This window comes from Acomys russatus, chromosome 21 (assembly GCF_903995435.1).
Source record: "Acomys russatus chromosome 21, mAcoRus1.1, whole genome shotgun sequence".
Taxonomy (NCBI): domain Eukaryota; kingdom Metazoa; phylum Chordata; class Mammalia; order Rodentia; family Muridae; genus Acomys; species Acomys russatus.
Window position 1 is genome coordinate 46,733,122 of NC_067157.1, and position 13,751 is coordinate 46,746,872.

The following is a 13,751-nucleotide window of genomic DNA, read 5'->3' on the forward strand; positions in this document are numbered from 1 at the left end:
GCACAGGAATGAAGTGTGGTTTATTGTAAAAGTCTGTATGTGTGTGTGTGTGTGTGTGTGTGTAAATGACAGAACTTCAGCTAAGCGCACTGACTGATAAATGGCTACGTTGCACTCAAAAGTAGTTCACTTTTGGGAATGAACAAGTTTCCTGAGCCTTATTTAGGACATCCAGGGAGTTCAAGGTACAATATGAGGAGATGGATCTGGAAATATTCCATGTGTAAAATGCCAAAATATAAGATAAAATGGACTACACTAGAGGCTAGAGGGATGGCTCAGCAGTTAGAATACTTGTTCCTCTACCAGAGGGCAGAGTTCACACTCCATTACCTACACTGGGAGGCTCACAAATGCCTGAAACTTAGCTTCAAGGGACTCAATGCCCCTTTCTGTCCTCTGTCCATACCTGTAGATGGACAGGCTTTAGTAATCAGTGAAAATAATGAGTCGTGGATTGTGTTGGGGGATGGCGCAGCAGGAAAGCACTTGCCACACAAATGTGATAACCTGAGTTTAAATGCCCAGAACCCATGTAAAGCTAGACAGTAAGGCAGCACTCTAAGGCAAGGTGGGAGAAATCAACAGGAATGTCTCCAGAAGTTTGTGGCCCAACAAACCTGGTATACGCAGTAGTAAGCCACAAGAGACCTAGTGTCAACCAAGGTAAGAGGTGAGGACCAACACTTGACTGGAGGTGGTCCTCTGACCTCCACATGCCTGCTGTGGCACACAGATGAAAACACACATACACACACACAGAGAGAAAGAGAGAGAGAGAGAGAGAGAGAGAGAGAGAGAGAGAGAGAGAGAGAGAGAGAGAGAGAGAGAATGTTCTTGCCCTGGTTTTTACTAATCCATCAAGTTAATTCCAATTGATCAGTTAATTAACTCTGTGTTCTGTTCATGCACCTGTGAGTAGCTCCCACTTCATAACTGAGATTTAAGCATCACAGACGTGCAAATGCACAAGACAGCGTCAAGAGGTACAATGGCTAAGAAAGGGAGGCTCCCTTTCATAAATGAGATCAGCACTTCTTCCTTGGAGCACAGTTTTAAATGTAGGACAGAAATAGAACGTTTTTGATAAAATGCAGGAAACTGGATTTTATCCATCTCCAACATATGAACTCATGTTAAATGCAGAGACTGTGAACCAAAAACATCCATTATTTTCCTCCTTGGGACTTAGTATAATTTGGAGTTTTCTCCAAAGACCCACATGCCAAAAGCTTGCTCACCTACCTGTGGTAGCACTAGGAGGCAGCAGGACCCCCCCAATAGGCAGGGCCTTGTAGCCTCTAGCTACTTTGCTGGGAGCATATCTTTGTAAAGGATATTGGGATCCCAGCCCCTTCCTACTTCTCTTTTGAGCCTCTTGGCAGCTCAGAACCAACAGTTCTCCTGTGCCTCACATGCTTGCTACAGGGCACAGTGTTTCCATAGGCCCACAGCAACAGAGTCATGTGACCACAGAATGAAATTCCTGAAACCTTTAGTCAAAATAAAGCATCCCTTCCTGGAAATGCCAACCTCAGGTAATTTTTCACAGTGATAACAAGCTAATATAAGCTTTGGGAGTCCAACCTGCTCAAATTATTCACTATTAAAGTGGGGTTTGTAGAGTCCTATTCATCCAAAGGTGCCCTTCCTAATCCTGGGTATTTTTTTTCTCACTTTTCCTTAACAAATCTACACTTTCTCGGTGTGTGTGTGTGGGGGGGGTACTTTGTAGGTGTCATACCTCCCTCCGCCCCTTTGTCCTACTTGTCAGTGCTCTTAACATATTTTCCTTATTAAAAAATAAATAGACATCGGGAGATAAATTATTAAAACATCTCAATTTGCACATCTCCACTGTACCCTCTTTAAAAAATGCATCAGACAGATATTAACCCAAAATTTGAAATAGGTCAAAATGTTAACTGAATATTTACTTAAATATAAAAATAAAGATATTTCCATGGATAAGATCACTATCTCAAAAATCAAAGAGCAGGGCTGTATATTTAAAATTAATCTCAACTACCTAAACATAATCCAAACACTCAAAACCTGGAATTGCATTCAGTTTTTCCTAAACATTCAGAACGTTTGAAGTAGCCCAATCACCGTAAGGCATGAATGATTTTGATATCATATGTAATCAGGAAACAGACTTTAGATGTGTTTTAACTTCAATTGGTGATATGGTCTTGAGTCATCGTGGTGTCTTTGAATTTAGTTCTTCAGCTAGAATACAGAGAGATCTGGCCAGGTGTTTTTTAAAGTCCCCTCAAGTCTTTATAACCTGTACCCCCAGCCCCACCAAGAAAGTCTGGAAGAATTAAGAATGTTGGCCAGAGAAATTCTACACAGGGAGAGGGAAGAAAGAAAATTGCATTTCTCTCTCTCTCTCTCTCTCTCTCTCTCTCTCTCTCTCTCTCTCTCTCTCTCTCTCTCTCTCTCTCTCTCTCTCTCTCTCTCTCTCTTTCTTTTTATGAGACAGGGTTTCTTTATAGTCTTGGCTGTCCTGGACTCACTTTGTAGACCAGATTGGCCTCAAATTCACAGAGATCTGCCTGCCTCTGCCTCCCCGAGTGCTGGGATTAAAGGTGTGCGCCACCATGCCCAGGCTGAAAATTGCATTGAACGATTTAATCTCGCCCATGAAATTTCTGTCAGAATTTTCTCCTTTAGAGACAGGTAACTTTCAATGGATCTTTTAAAACATGAATCCCAGGTGGTCCAATCATTAGAGAATCATTTCCGAACATTTCCCACAAAACAGAAACCACAGCAAACCAAAAATAATGAAAATGAAGGGTACTGGGACCAGTGAGATGGGCTGCTGAACAAACCTGACTACTTGAGTTTGATGATTCTGGGAACACAAACACACACACACACACACACACTCACACACGTGCACACACTGTGGTACACATTCCCCAATATACATTTGAGACAATAATGTCATGCTAGGCATTGTGCTCAGAACTTTGGTCATTAACATTGCAACCAAACTCTGTGGTATACGTTTTTATAATCAGTACTCTATAAATAAGGAACATGAGTATGAAAATGGCAAATTACTTTGTCCCTTGTAACACAGTTTTAAAGCTGTAATTTAAAAATGTAATTGGGAATATATGTGTGTATATAGATACACACATATTATAATCAATAAGGAACTACTAGAAGACTTTGACTGAGTGAGGCTGGGCTCTTTTGAGCCCCGACCTTCTCAGAAGCAACCATGTCTTTCCCATGTATCTCTCTTTACTGATATTTACTGCGATGCACTAACTTATATAGCCATCTGGACAGTTCTGCAATGGGAAGGTCGCCAGGCTCATAGCACAGTTAGCAGCAGCAGTAGCAGAAGCAGCAGCGATCATTGCTTTTGTTGTGATTGGACTTACTCAATGCTTTTCACATTAGGGCAGCAAAGTATGCATGGTTATACCTCATCTTTTCTGGAGTTAACAATCCTCCCTCCCTCAAATTTATATTGCTTGTTTATAATAAGGATTAATTTAAGTTCCCTGTCTTCCTGCTGGAAAGCTCACAAAGAACCGCAGGCAACTAAGGGATGCTAAGGGTGGGAGACATAGGCCTCTTCAGGGAAGGGCACAGTGAGTCACTGATTCTCCAATACCCTGAAGACATATGCATACAGGCACTAGTATACAGACTGAGCAGGTTATATTTAAAAATACTATGCATATACATGTATGCATGTAACAACAATTAGTGAATAAAGAGGCTAAGAATCTTAAAAAGAGCATGGAGGTACCCCTTGCTATGGATGGGTTTGTGGGGAGCAGAAGGGAAAGGAAAATTATTTAATTGTGTTATAATCTAAAAAAGAAAAATATTAAAATCATGTAAAAGCCTTACATCAGTTTCCAGAGTATTAAAAAAAAATCAGTAAGGGTTATCAGCGATTGCTATCATTAGCCTCACTCATTCCCTCCAAAAAAAAAAAAAAAAGTATGAATTATCTTATAGGATTTGAAAAGTATTTTGTTTTAAAGCCAAACAACTTGTCTACCATGGTGTAATTGGGCAGATTTCTCAAAGGGAATGAAGACATAGGGCAACACGTTTGTAGCCGGCAACTGGGGTCTGAATGAACTTGGTAAGAATGAACAAAGGGGGTGGGAAGTAAAAATTCCCTCCACTCACCTTTTCAGGGCCATCCTCCTTCACTTTTCTGTGTTACACAGTCTGTCAGTGAGATGTGCTGCCCTAACTGTACATGAAGGTGACCTGACTGTGTACTGTCTGAAGATGGTACAACTCTCCTCATAGGATAGGATTGTTAAGTACAAAAAAAGTATTGATTTGCATTTTTGGCCTTCTCTCAACACCCTACAGTAAATCAAGGGCTTCTTTCTAAGTCTACAGTGGTGGGCTCATGTAGAAGGAAGCAATGGCTAATGGTTTGGCTACCTTTTGCCATGTTAGATTGCTCCCTGGAGACCCAAGAAGACTAACATGGCACAGGGATCTTTAAAGAGTCAATTCTGTGGTGACACAGAACCCCACCACTCACCTACACAGTTTCGCCTTCAGTACTAGTCCTGTCTAACTTCCTCCCTTTCTTTCACCCCAAGTCAACATCTCAGACCCACCCTGTTATCCTGGCCAAGAGGACACGTGCTCGATGGCTTAGCAACCTCTTTTCTGTCCTACCTGCTGCTCACTCAGCTTCCTCTGTATTTCTTCAGAGTTACAGGAATCATAGACTATGGGCTTGGCCAGCTCCGACTCGATGTGGGCCAGCCAGGTCCTCAGGCTGCCCATGTTTTTATCCAGCTGCTGCACGGCCACCAGGGTCTCCTTTAACTTCTTCACCCTGTGGGCAGAGGCGCAGAAACATTAAGAATCAATGTGATGGTGAAAAGCACTGATCATGCTGCCCTTGTGTGCAGAAGCCAATGCTGGGCCTAAAGCCAAACTGCCATGGTCCATCCTGGCTCAGTTCCTTACTGGCAGTGTGGTCTGCTGTATGTCTTGTTTGCTTGTTTTATAAAATGGTATTTTATAGACTATACAAGGATTGATAAGGTTTATATAAGTGTGGCAATGTAGAGTGACCAGCCAAGGAGAACATTCAGGAACTATTCACAACTATTATACCTGATACATGTAATGCATAATAATAATGATGATGATGATGACGACGATGATGATGTAAGTATGACAGCAACACCACAGCTTTTGAAGAAGTCATCCCCACAAATAACACAATTTATGCTTGCAGGAGGAGGAACACCTGGGAGAAACAGTCATGCAGGGAACCTGAGAGGCCTCACAGAAACATGCAGGAATACGATTGAAGAATGAGAATACGCCATTGATGAAACTGGTCGGCAGAGGGTGGAAGCTGTGAGTGGGTGCTGATTTAGAAGAAAGGATTGTGTTTTAGGTTTCCTAAAAAAGGACTAAAGAAAAAAAAATATTAAGACATGAAGGAGGGGGCTAGGGAGTTCTGATCGTAGTACACAGAAAGAGCCAGGTGAGCTAACCAGTGCCTGTAAATCCAGTGTTTAGGGGAGCCTTGAGGCATGCTGGTCAGTCAGCTGAGCTATTATATAGGTGAGCTCCAGGTTGAGGGAGAGAGGTCATCTTGAAAAGGTGGAAGGTAATTGAGGAAGACATCTGATGTCAGTCTCTGGACAGACACAGACATAGACACAGACAGACAGATAGGCGCGCGCACACACACACACACACTCACACACAAACATTTTTTTTTTTTTTTTATAAAGAAGGTGGAAGACTGGGAGAGTATAATGTAGACCAAAGATAGGATGGTCAAAAAGGAGACTCAGTCAGTTCGAACAGGCGCTATACCAGGGTTGTCTCACATCACTCCAGACTCCTGCACTCCAGGCACAGGAGGCTGAACCTCCAGGGATAAGGCTACAGAATTAGCATTTTAAACAGATGTGCTTCTTACAAATGCTGACGTGTGGGAACTACCTTTGCGCTACAGAGCATTGTAAACAATATGAAAAGGCCCTAGAAAAGACCTGATGTTTAGCAATCAGAAAGGCTCTGCAGGCCCTGAAGGAGTGCTTCATTCAGAGCTCAGAAAGACAAAACAAACTTTTAGGCTACCTAGGATGCTCATGGTAAGGAGGTGTAATTGACTATGTTGAAGGGGGGTTATTTATTTACTTTTATTTATATTTATGCCTATGTGAGCTTACATTCATCATATGCATGTACGTGCCTACAGAGGCTAGAAGACATTGTATCCCCTGGAGCTAGAGCTATAGGTGGTTGTAAGCTGCCCTGTGTGGGTACTGGGAATCCAACACAGTCCTCTGGAAGAAAAGAAAGTGCTCACTAATTTATTCTTCTCTTTTACATCACATGCAGACTGCACTCTCCCTCCCTCCACCCCAACAACTCCCCTCTCCCCCAGATCCATTCCTCCTTCATAAAGATGCAGCCTCCAAGGGATATCAGCTGAACATAGCATAACAAGTTCCAATAAGACTAGGCACAGGAAACTCTCTTATCAGGGCTGGACACGTCAACGTAGGCGGAGGGAAAGGGTCCCAAGAACAGGCAAAGAGTCGCAGACGACCCCCCTCCCACTGTTAGAGGAGTCTCACAGGAACAGGCAAGCTACACAGTCATAACATATGCAGAGGACCTGGGTCACAGTCACACAGGCTCCCCGGCTGCCACAAGGACACTTGTTCAATTCTGCTTAGAGAAGCTTTATTCATAATAGTTGGAAACCAGAAACAACCTAGACATCCCTCCACTGAAGAATGAAAAAAGAAAATGTGTTATAGTTATACAATGGACCGTTACCCGGCTGTTAAAAAAGTGTCATCATGGAATTTGCCAGCAAATGGATGGAACTAGAAAAATTCATCCTGAGTGGAACAACCATGCATGGTATGTTCTCCCTCGTAGGTGGATATTAGCTGTAAAGTAACAAATGGAAAACCATGCTACAATCCACAGACCCTGGAGCCATCTCTTTTTAGTGCTATAACTACTTACCTTTTAAAACATAGGCAATAAGGCAAGGACATAGAACTTCTGGAAGGATATATTTTTTTAAACACGATGTAAGCACACATAGGAAATACCCTATGCGAATTAACCTTCTGGCGTATTTAAATGTAGAGGAAGAAGCCAATACAGAGGAAGAGGAGGAGAAATGTCCAGATGTATGGAAATGAGAACGCAAGGATGAAGAGGAGCTGGTCAAGGGCATCTGTGGGGACAGTTAAAATAGCCCTGAATTTATTTCGTCCGGGTGGGCAGAGCATGATGAGCAGGGGGTTGAGATGAGAAGAGACTGTGTCTCAGCTTCCTATTTGTCACGTGGTGAGTGTTCATTAGGAGTCCCTGTTTAGGGTCTGGCCAGGATGACTGGGTATAGACTATTCCACAGAACAGGCTGATGGCCGCACTGAGTACGCAGCTGGGAATTTTTGTTACAGCTCCTCTTTAGAGTTCGGCTCTCTGTGTGGGCCTCCTCCTCCTGGACCAGGAAGCACGTAGACGATACAGGAACTGCTTTTCGTTTAAGTGATCAGATAGCCGGATAAAGAAAATGCTTCAATGTCAAAGTGGCCTCATTGAAAACCTCTCTTTTTGGGGGGGAATGTCAAGAGCCACATGATGTCTAGGACCACAGGATGCTAGAAATGTAAAAGCGGATCTTCAATAGATGTTCTCGGTGAATCACAACTTCCTTACGCTCAGATGCCCCATCGCTATGACCCTGACATACTAACTGAGCTGCTCTCCGTGTGGAGGACACAATCACCCCAAGGCACTCTCAGCCCACGTGCTGCAGCTCTCGGCTCCTTCCACGCCCACCTCAGATGACGTCTATGTTTCTCAAGCCAAAAGTCACTGCTCTGAAGAAATATTTCATCAACACGGTATTTTTAGAATATTGATTTATTTTTAGTTCCTTGAAACTGATGGAAGCCATCATTTCTACCATCACAGTTCAGCAAATCAGTGCCCGTCTCAAAGGAGACTAATCCAGATGGCACTGTTACATTTTCCCCTTGGGATTGTCCCCAAATCTACATCACACAAATGTTCTTTAAAGGATTCCCACCCTGCTCCCAGCATTCCTTAGTTGCCTATAGTTCTTTGTCTAGGTTTGGGGTTCCCTGGGATTTTCCTCTTCCATGCTCTCGCATGTCTATTGGTCTCATCCTTGCTCAGGCTTTATTTGGGGAAGAGTCACACCCCCGACCCCAATTGGCTATTCAATACTGAGTAATTAGCCCTGAAATCATGTACATACATATAACAGCACATGGACTGATCCGTTTGTATTTATGTTTAGGACTAGATGCGCATGTGTGTATGTGTGTCTGTGTGTATGTGTGTCTGTGTGTATGTGTGTCTGTGTGTGTGTCTGTGTATGCATGCGTGTGTGTCTGTGTGTGTGTCTCAGTGTGTGTGTGTATGTGTGTCTGTGTGTGTGTCTGTGTATGCATGCGTGTGTGTCTGTGTGTGTGTCTCAGTGTGTGTGTGTCTGTGTGTCTGTGCATGCATGCGTATGTGTCTGTGTGTGTGTCTCAGTGTGTGTGTGTATGTGTGTCTGTGTGTGTCTGTGTGTATGCATGTGTGTCTATGTGTGTGTGTGTGTGTGTGTGTGTGTGTGTGAACAATTAAGGAACAGAAGCATGAATTTGAAAAAGCAAAGGGGATACATGTGGGGATTAGAGAGAGGAAAGGTAGAAGAAATTATGAAATTATAATTTAATTTCAAGAATAAATTATTAATTATTAAAAAGAGATGGTCAGCTATATATGCCAGTTCCCACATGTGCATCTGATTAATTTTAAGTGGTAATCAACTGCAAGTGTGTGACTATAATACCCATCTTTATACAGTGACATTTTATATCTTAAAAGCACTCTTAGGTGAGGTATCTTAGAATATTTTTTGGAAAAAAAGTGTATACTTAAAAAAAAATCTGTGTTTATATTGTCAATCCACTGTATTGATAAAGAGTAAAAATATGGTACATTGCTTATCACAACTCCTAGTTTTACTCAGGATAGGAATTTCTCAATTAGTTGTATAGGCAGAAGTCAAGCTTGGTCCTTGGGCATTGCGTGGTACCATCTTTGAATATTTCTGAGAACCTTGAAAAATCATTCATGTTCCTGTCATTCCTAAGACAAAAATTCACGTGGGTAGTTAACGAATGAAGCTTTGTAAAGGCTGCTGATGCAGGTCTCAGAAAAAGCAGGGAGTGACTGTGGCATAGGCATAGAATTTAACAGAATGCCCTAGACTACCAGTGGCCCCACGGGGGAGGACTGAAAAAACGGTGCCTGACACCAAGAAGGTACCCCGGGAAGGCTGTGTTCCCTCCCCTCTCATGGGGCCGGCTTTCTGAGTTGGGGTTTGGCAGGGACTGGACGCTAACTATGTTTTGGAGCGGACTTTTATCCTGACCTTACAGTGCCCTTAGGGTTGACTGGAGGCTGTGGTGTCTGCTTCTCCTATCCTTATTTTACTGCCTGGCACCATCTGTGCCCAAGCTGGCCTTCTCTGTAGCAGTTCTTCCGAAGGCGAGAACTGTGAATATCTACACCACCATACACCTCTCAGTGTTTTTATACACAGCTGGACATTATTTAAAAATGACTGCTGACTATTAATAACTAGTATTCTAAGTAAAATACTTTCAATTAACGTCTTCATTAAAACCTGTTTGACAACGAATGTTTACATTTCCCTTCTAGGTCTGACCTTGTCACATGATGTAAATGAACTGATTCTTTTTACTCAAGATCACAAAAATGACCAAATAATCCAGAGCACAAGGATGTGAGTAAATAATATTTCTACCAGGCCAGCAAAATTAATGAAAGGACTTGAATCCTGTAAAACATTGAACGAGGTCCAAGGCAATGTGTCAAGGGCATCGTGACACGGAAATGCTTGTTCATGTAGTCCATTAGGGACAACTTCCTCTTTCAAACTAATATGAATTCAGTAAAGTCAATGGGTGAACACTTAAGTGGTTGTCCTTTATAATGTAAAAAAAAAAGTATACTTTCTTACACATTGCATAATACATTATATGTATATTGGGGGTAGCAGAAGGAAGCATGGAGGAAGTAGCCCACAAAGCCCCACTTACTTGCAATAGCTTATTAAATTTGATATTTTCAGGGGCCATTCTTGCACAGAAAAAAGTATCTCATTTTTTCTGTATTATTTCTTTAAAATAAATATTTAAACTATCAGAATATTTATTTATTTATTACAAGAAGCTAAAAAGTTTGGGCAACATTCCTTTGGATAACATCCAGGAATTGAATTTAACGTAGATGCCTATGTACAATAAACATGTACAGGGTTTTAACAAGCTCGATTAATCTGTAAGTCCTTACAGCTTATGTGTGTCCTTCTGGTCCAAAGTGTATCTCGGGCTTTTAACCTTCTTGAGAAGAGCCGTACTACTGAATCTAATTGCCTATAACATTAACACAGTGAATATATGTGCATGTGTAATTACAAACATAGACTTAAATATAACATAGTATATATACTTCCTTCAAATAATTAGTATATCCACCACCCCAAACAAAACAGAATTCAGATTCTAAACATAATAGAACCAAAATTGCTATTAGTAAATACCACCCACCCTCCTAAGAGAATTAATCCAAGGGTGAGAAGATAAAAGAAAAACATTTAAGAAACTGAAAATAAAAATCATATGGGAAGAGCTCTGAATCCTAAGCACTAGACCATCAAGGGTGTTATTGTTATTCTACATGAAGTAAATCACAAACTCAATATTTACATTAAACAGTAATTACTATTTTTAGACCTAAATTATAGTATCTGCGTATTTTATAAGACTTGAATGCCTGGATGGCCCAAGGTGACTGACCAACTCAAACAAAAGTGATTTTTCTCTCAGAAAAAAAAAAAAATCCTCTTTCATATGCTTTTATTTACTATAGAGAAAGCTTTTGGATGCAAAGCTGTGAACTGGCTCCCGTTTGGTCAGAAGCCACCATTTAGCTAGCAGATGGTGGCCTTGCTGAGTCTCTCTCAGTCTCGTTCCTGTCTCTGCGCCGCGGCTGGAGCCATGCCCCTTGCCTGACGCCTTTGGTCCAGATACAACTGAAACATCGAGTTGATCAACCTCCTGCACATGCCCAGTAGAGAAACAAGAAAACAAACCAACAAAAAAGCCCATGGCCTGCATTCTCCTGGTGCTACTCATGTCTACTTAACATCGGCGGGAAACATTCTAGATTAAAGAGGCCAGCGCCTATCCCGTGAGCCCCACGTAACTCTAAAGCTATGCCCAACAGAAGACACTCAAGAAGATGCCTGCCTGGAGACATCGCAGTCGCAGTCTGGGAGATCAGCTTCCGCACTGCCGTCCTCCGCCATCCTCGGGGCACGCAAGTCCTCTGCCACCACCATGAAGCTTCCACTTGCAAAAGTCAGGCTCTGTGGAGCAAAAGGCTCAGTCCTTCCTAGGTGAGGAGAAAGTTTCTCTCCTTGTCTGGGCTAGAAGTATGAAAATGCTCGTGGTGGACAAATGGTGCTGGTTGTCTGTCTGTTAACATGACACTGGGCAGTCACAAGTGGTCATGTTTCTAAATAAAACCCACATTCATGAGCATGTGCCAGGCTTGATCTCCTGGAATGTAGGCCACGAGGGTAAGAAGGGAAAAGCTCGGTGTAATCTGCAGGGAGGAGCAGGTTACGGGTCTAAAGAAAGGGTCGTGGCTGCAGATGCTCTGACGTTCCTTTAGGACGGTCAGCTTTTCCTGTGTGCTGCTGGCTATGCGGGGAAAGCTCCTTGGAAAAGACAACCTAGCCGCGTGCAAAACTACCAGCAAAACCTCCACAAAGGCTGCAGATCGCAGCAGCAAACAGAGGCAGGTTCCTCTTCTCTTCGGCTCACTGTGCCAGCTCAGTGGTATGAGTAGAAGGGTTTAAGAGGTTGCTAGGGAAGGGGGGGCAGGTCGCTGCACGGAAAAGCATCTGACATCCACTTTCTGACAGACTATAATGAGGAAATATTCACTTCCACTAAACAGACCTTTGTTCTTTGTCCATTAAAAAATAACAATGAGAGGTGGTCAAAAATAACATTATGTTATTTTTGAAATGTTCCTTTGTTGGATTGGATTTCAAGAGACTTTGTTTTGTGAATTTGGGGAATTGTCAAAATGTTTGCACAAGCATATAACAAATATGGAAAATGTACAATGTGTGGGTTGGTAATGTTGCTTAGTTGGGAAAGCGCTTACCTAGCTAGCATGAGTGAGACCGTGAGTGTGGTCTTCAGCCCTGCATGGAAAGGATATGATGGTATGTGCCTGTAATCTTAGTACTGAGCAAGGAGAAGGCAGGAGGATCAGAAGTTTAGCATCATTCTTGATTACATATGGAGTTCAAGGCTAGCCCGGGCTAAATGAGTCTGTCTCAGGGGGAAAAAGAAAACGTGGGGCCTGTGAATGGCTTAGCAGGTAAAGCCAGCTACCATGCCTTTGATGATCTGAGTTCCATTGGTGCAAGAACAGAGCTCATTCTGGCAGGCTATCCTCTGAATTCCCCCAATTCCTTCCGGTGTGCCCCTGTCCCAACTCTGCACAGAAGATACAAGTAATAATATAACTCACTAAAATAAAACTCCAAAAGCATGTACCAGGTTCTGATCTGTTTCACCAATTTTTTTTTTTTTTGAAAATATTTCACCAAATTTTTGCTGGAAAGGGAGAGAGAGAGTCACGAATGGCACTGAACAGCAGAGTTGAATAATGCAGCTGGCAGTTCGCAGCTGAAGACAGGTGTGGAGGAAGTTCACCCGGCCGGAGCCCAGTAAACAAGGAAACAGAAAGCAAATGTGATAGGCAAGTGGCTTCTGGGAGAAGCTGAGAGGACACTAATTGTGTGGCCTTATGCTGCAGAGCTAGTTGACAATCGGGCTCTAGTTTTAAAGGTGGTACTTAGAAATGGACACTGTTTCTACACAGAAGTTTCCCACAGGAATGCATCTGCATGACAAGACCTAAATGGTGGACACAGAGGGACATTTTAGAGACTGCAGTACAAAGCGCCCGTGTCCTAACAACATACAGCTAGCTGACTCAAGTTTGTTTATGTATCTTTGGGGGCAGTACAAAGGACAATATCTAGAAAATCCTCACCTGAAAAAAAAATCATACAAAAGTGCTGTATATTGGCACTACTGAGGGGCGAGCATCCTCCTCCTGTGTAATGTTAGCTGACAGCTGAGCAGAAACTAAGCCAGCTGCCTGAAACTGCACTGGTAAAGCCTATTTGGGATATTTTTTTGGCATAGTGCATCTTCCCTCTCGATATCATTACGACACTGAGGTTCATGCAAGTAACCAGCTTAATGGAATTACATAGACATGCACATCAGTTCATCACACCCACACACACCCAGAGAGAGAGAGAGAGAGAGAGAGAGAGAGAGAGAGAGAGAGAGGGAGTGTACCCAGGCTGTTGACCCAGTGGGAGGTCTCTCTAAGAAGGGCATTTATAGCACAGGAGGTTTCAATTTCTGCTCCTGAAATAAGATTTTATTATGATCTTGGTGACTGAGATGAAAGACTAAACATCACATTGGGATTCTGAACCATTGGACATTTTAGCTGTGGGATAATTCCACTGGGGAGGCGCATTTCCCTCCCTGAACGTCCCTGAGTGGGGAGCTCACTGGTTTTTGCTCAATTTCTTTCCGTGTATGCAC

At 42.6% G+C, this 13,751-nt stretch overlaps 1 protein-coding gene across 5 annotated transcripts in view; it reads right to left on the reverse strand.

Annotated features, from left to right (window-relative positions):
• Syne1 (spectrin repeat containing nuclear envelope protein 1) overlaps window positions 1-13,751 on the reverse strand; it is a 454,246-nt gene that overhangs the window by 38,870 nt on the left and 401,625 nt on the right. For 3 of the 5 annotated variants that reach the window (XM_051164670.1, XM_051164671.1, XM_051164672.1), the window contains one exon: window positions 4,681-4,843. In XM_051164670.1, coding sequence (XP_051020627.1) covers window positions 4,681-4,843 — 163 coding nt within the window. Of the gene's footprint in view, window positions 1-4,680; window positions 4,846-11,350; window positions 11,690-13,751 lie in introns of those variants that run through there. The other 2 variants (XM_051164673.1, XM_051164674.1) reach the window with 2 other exon arrangements.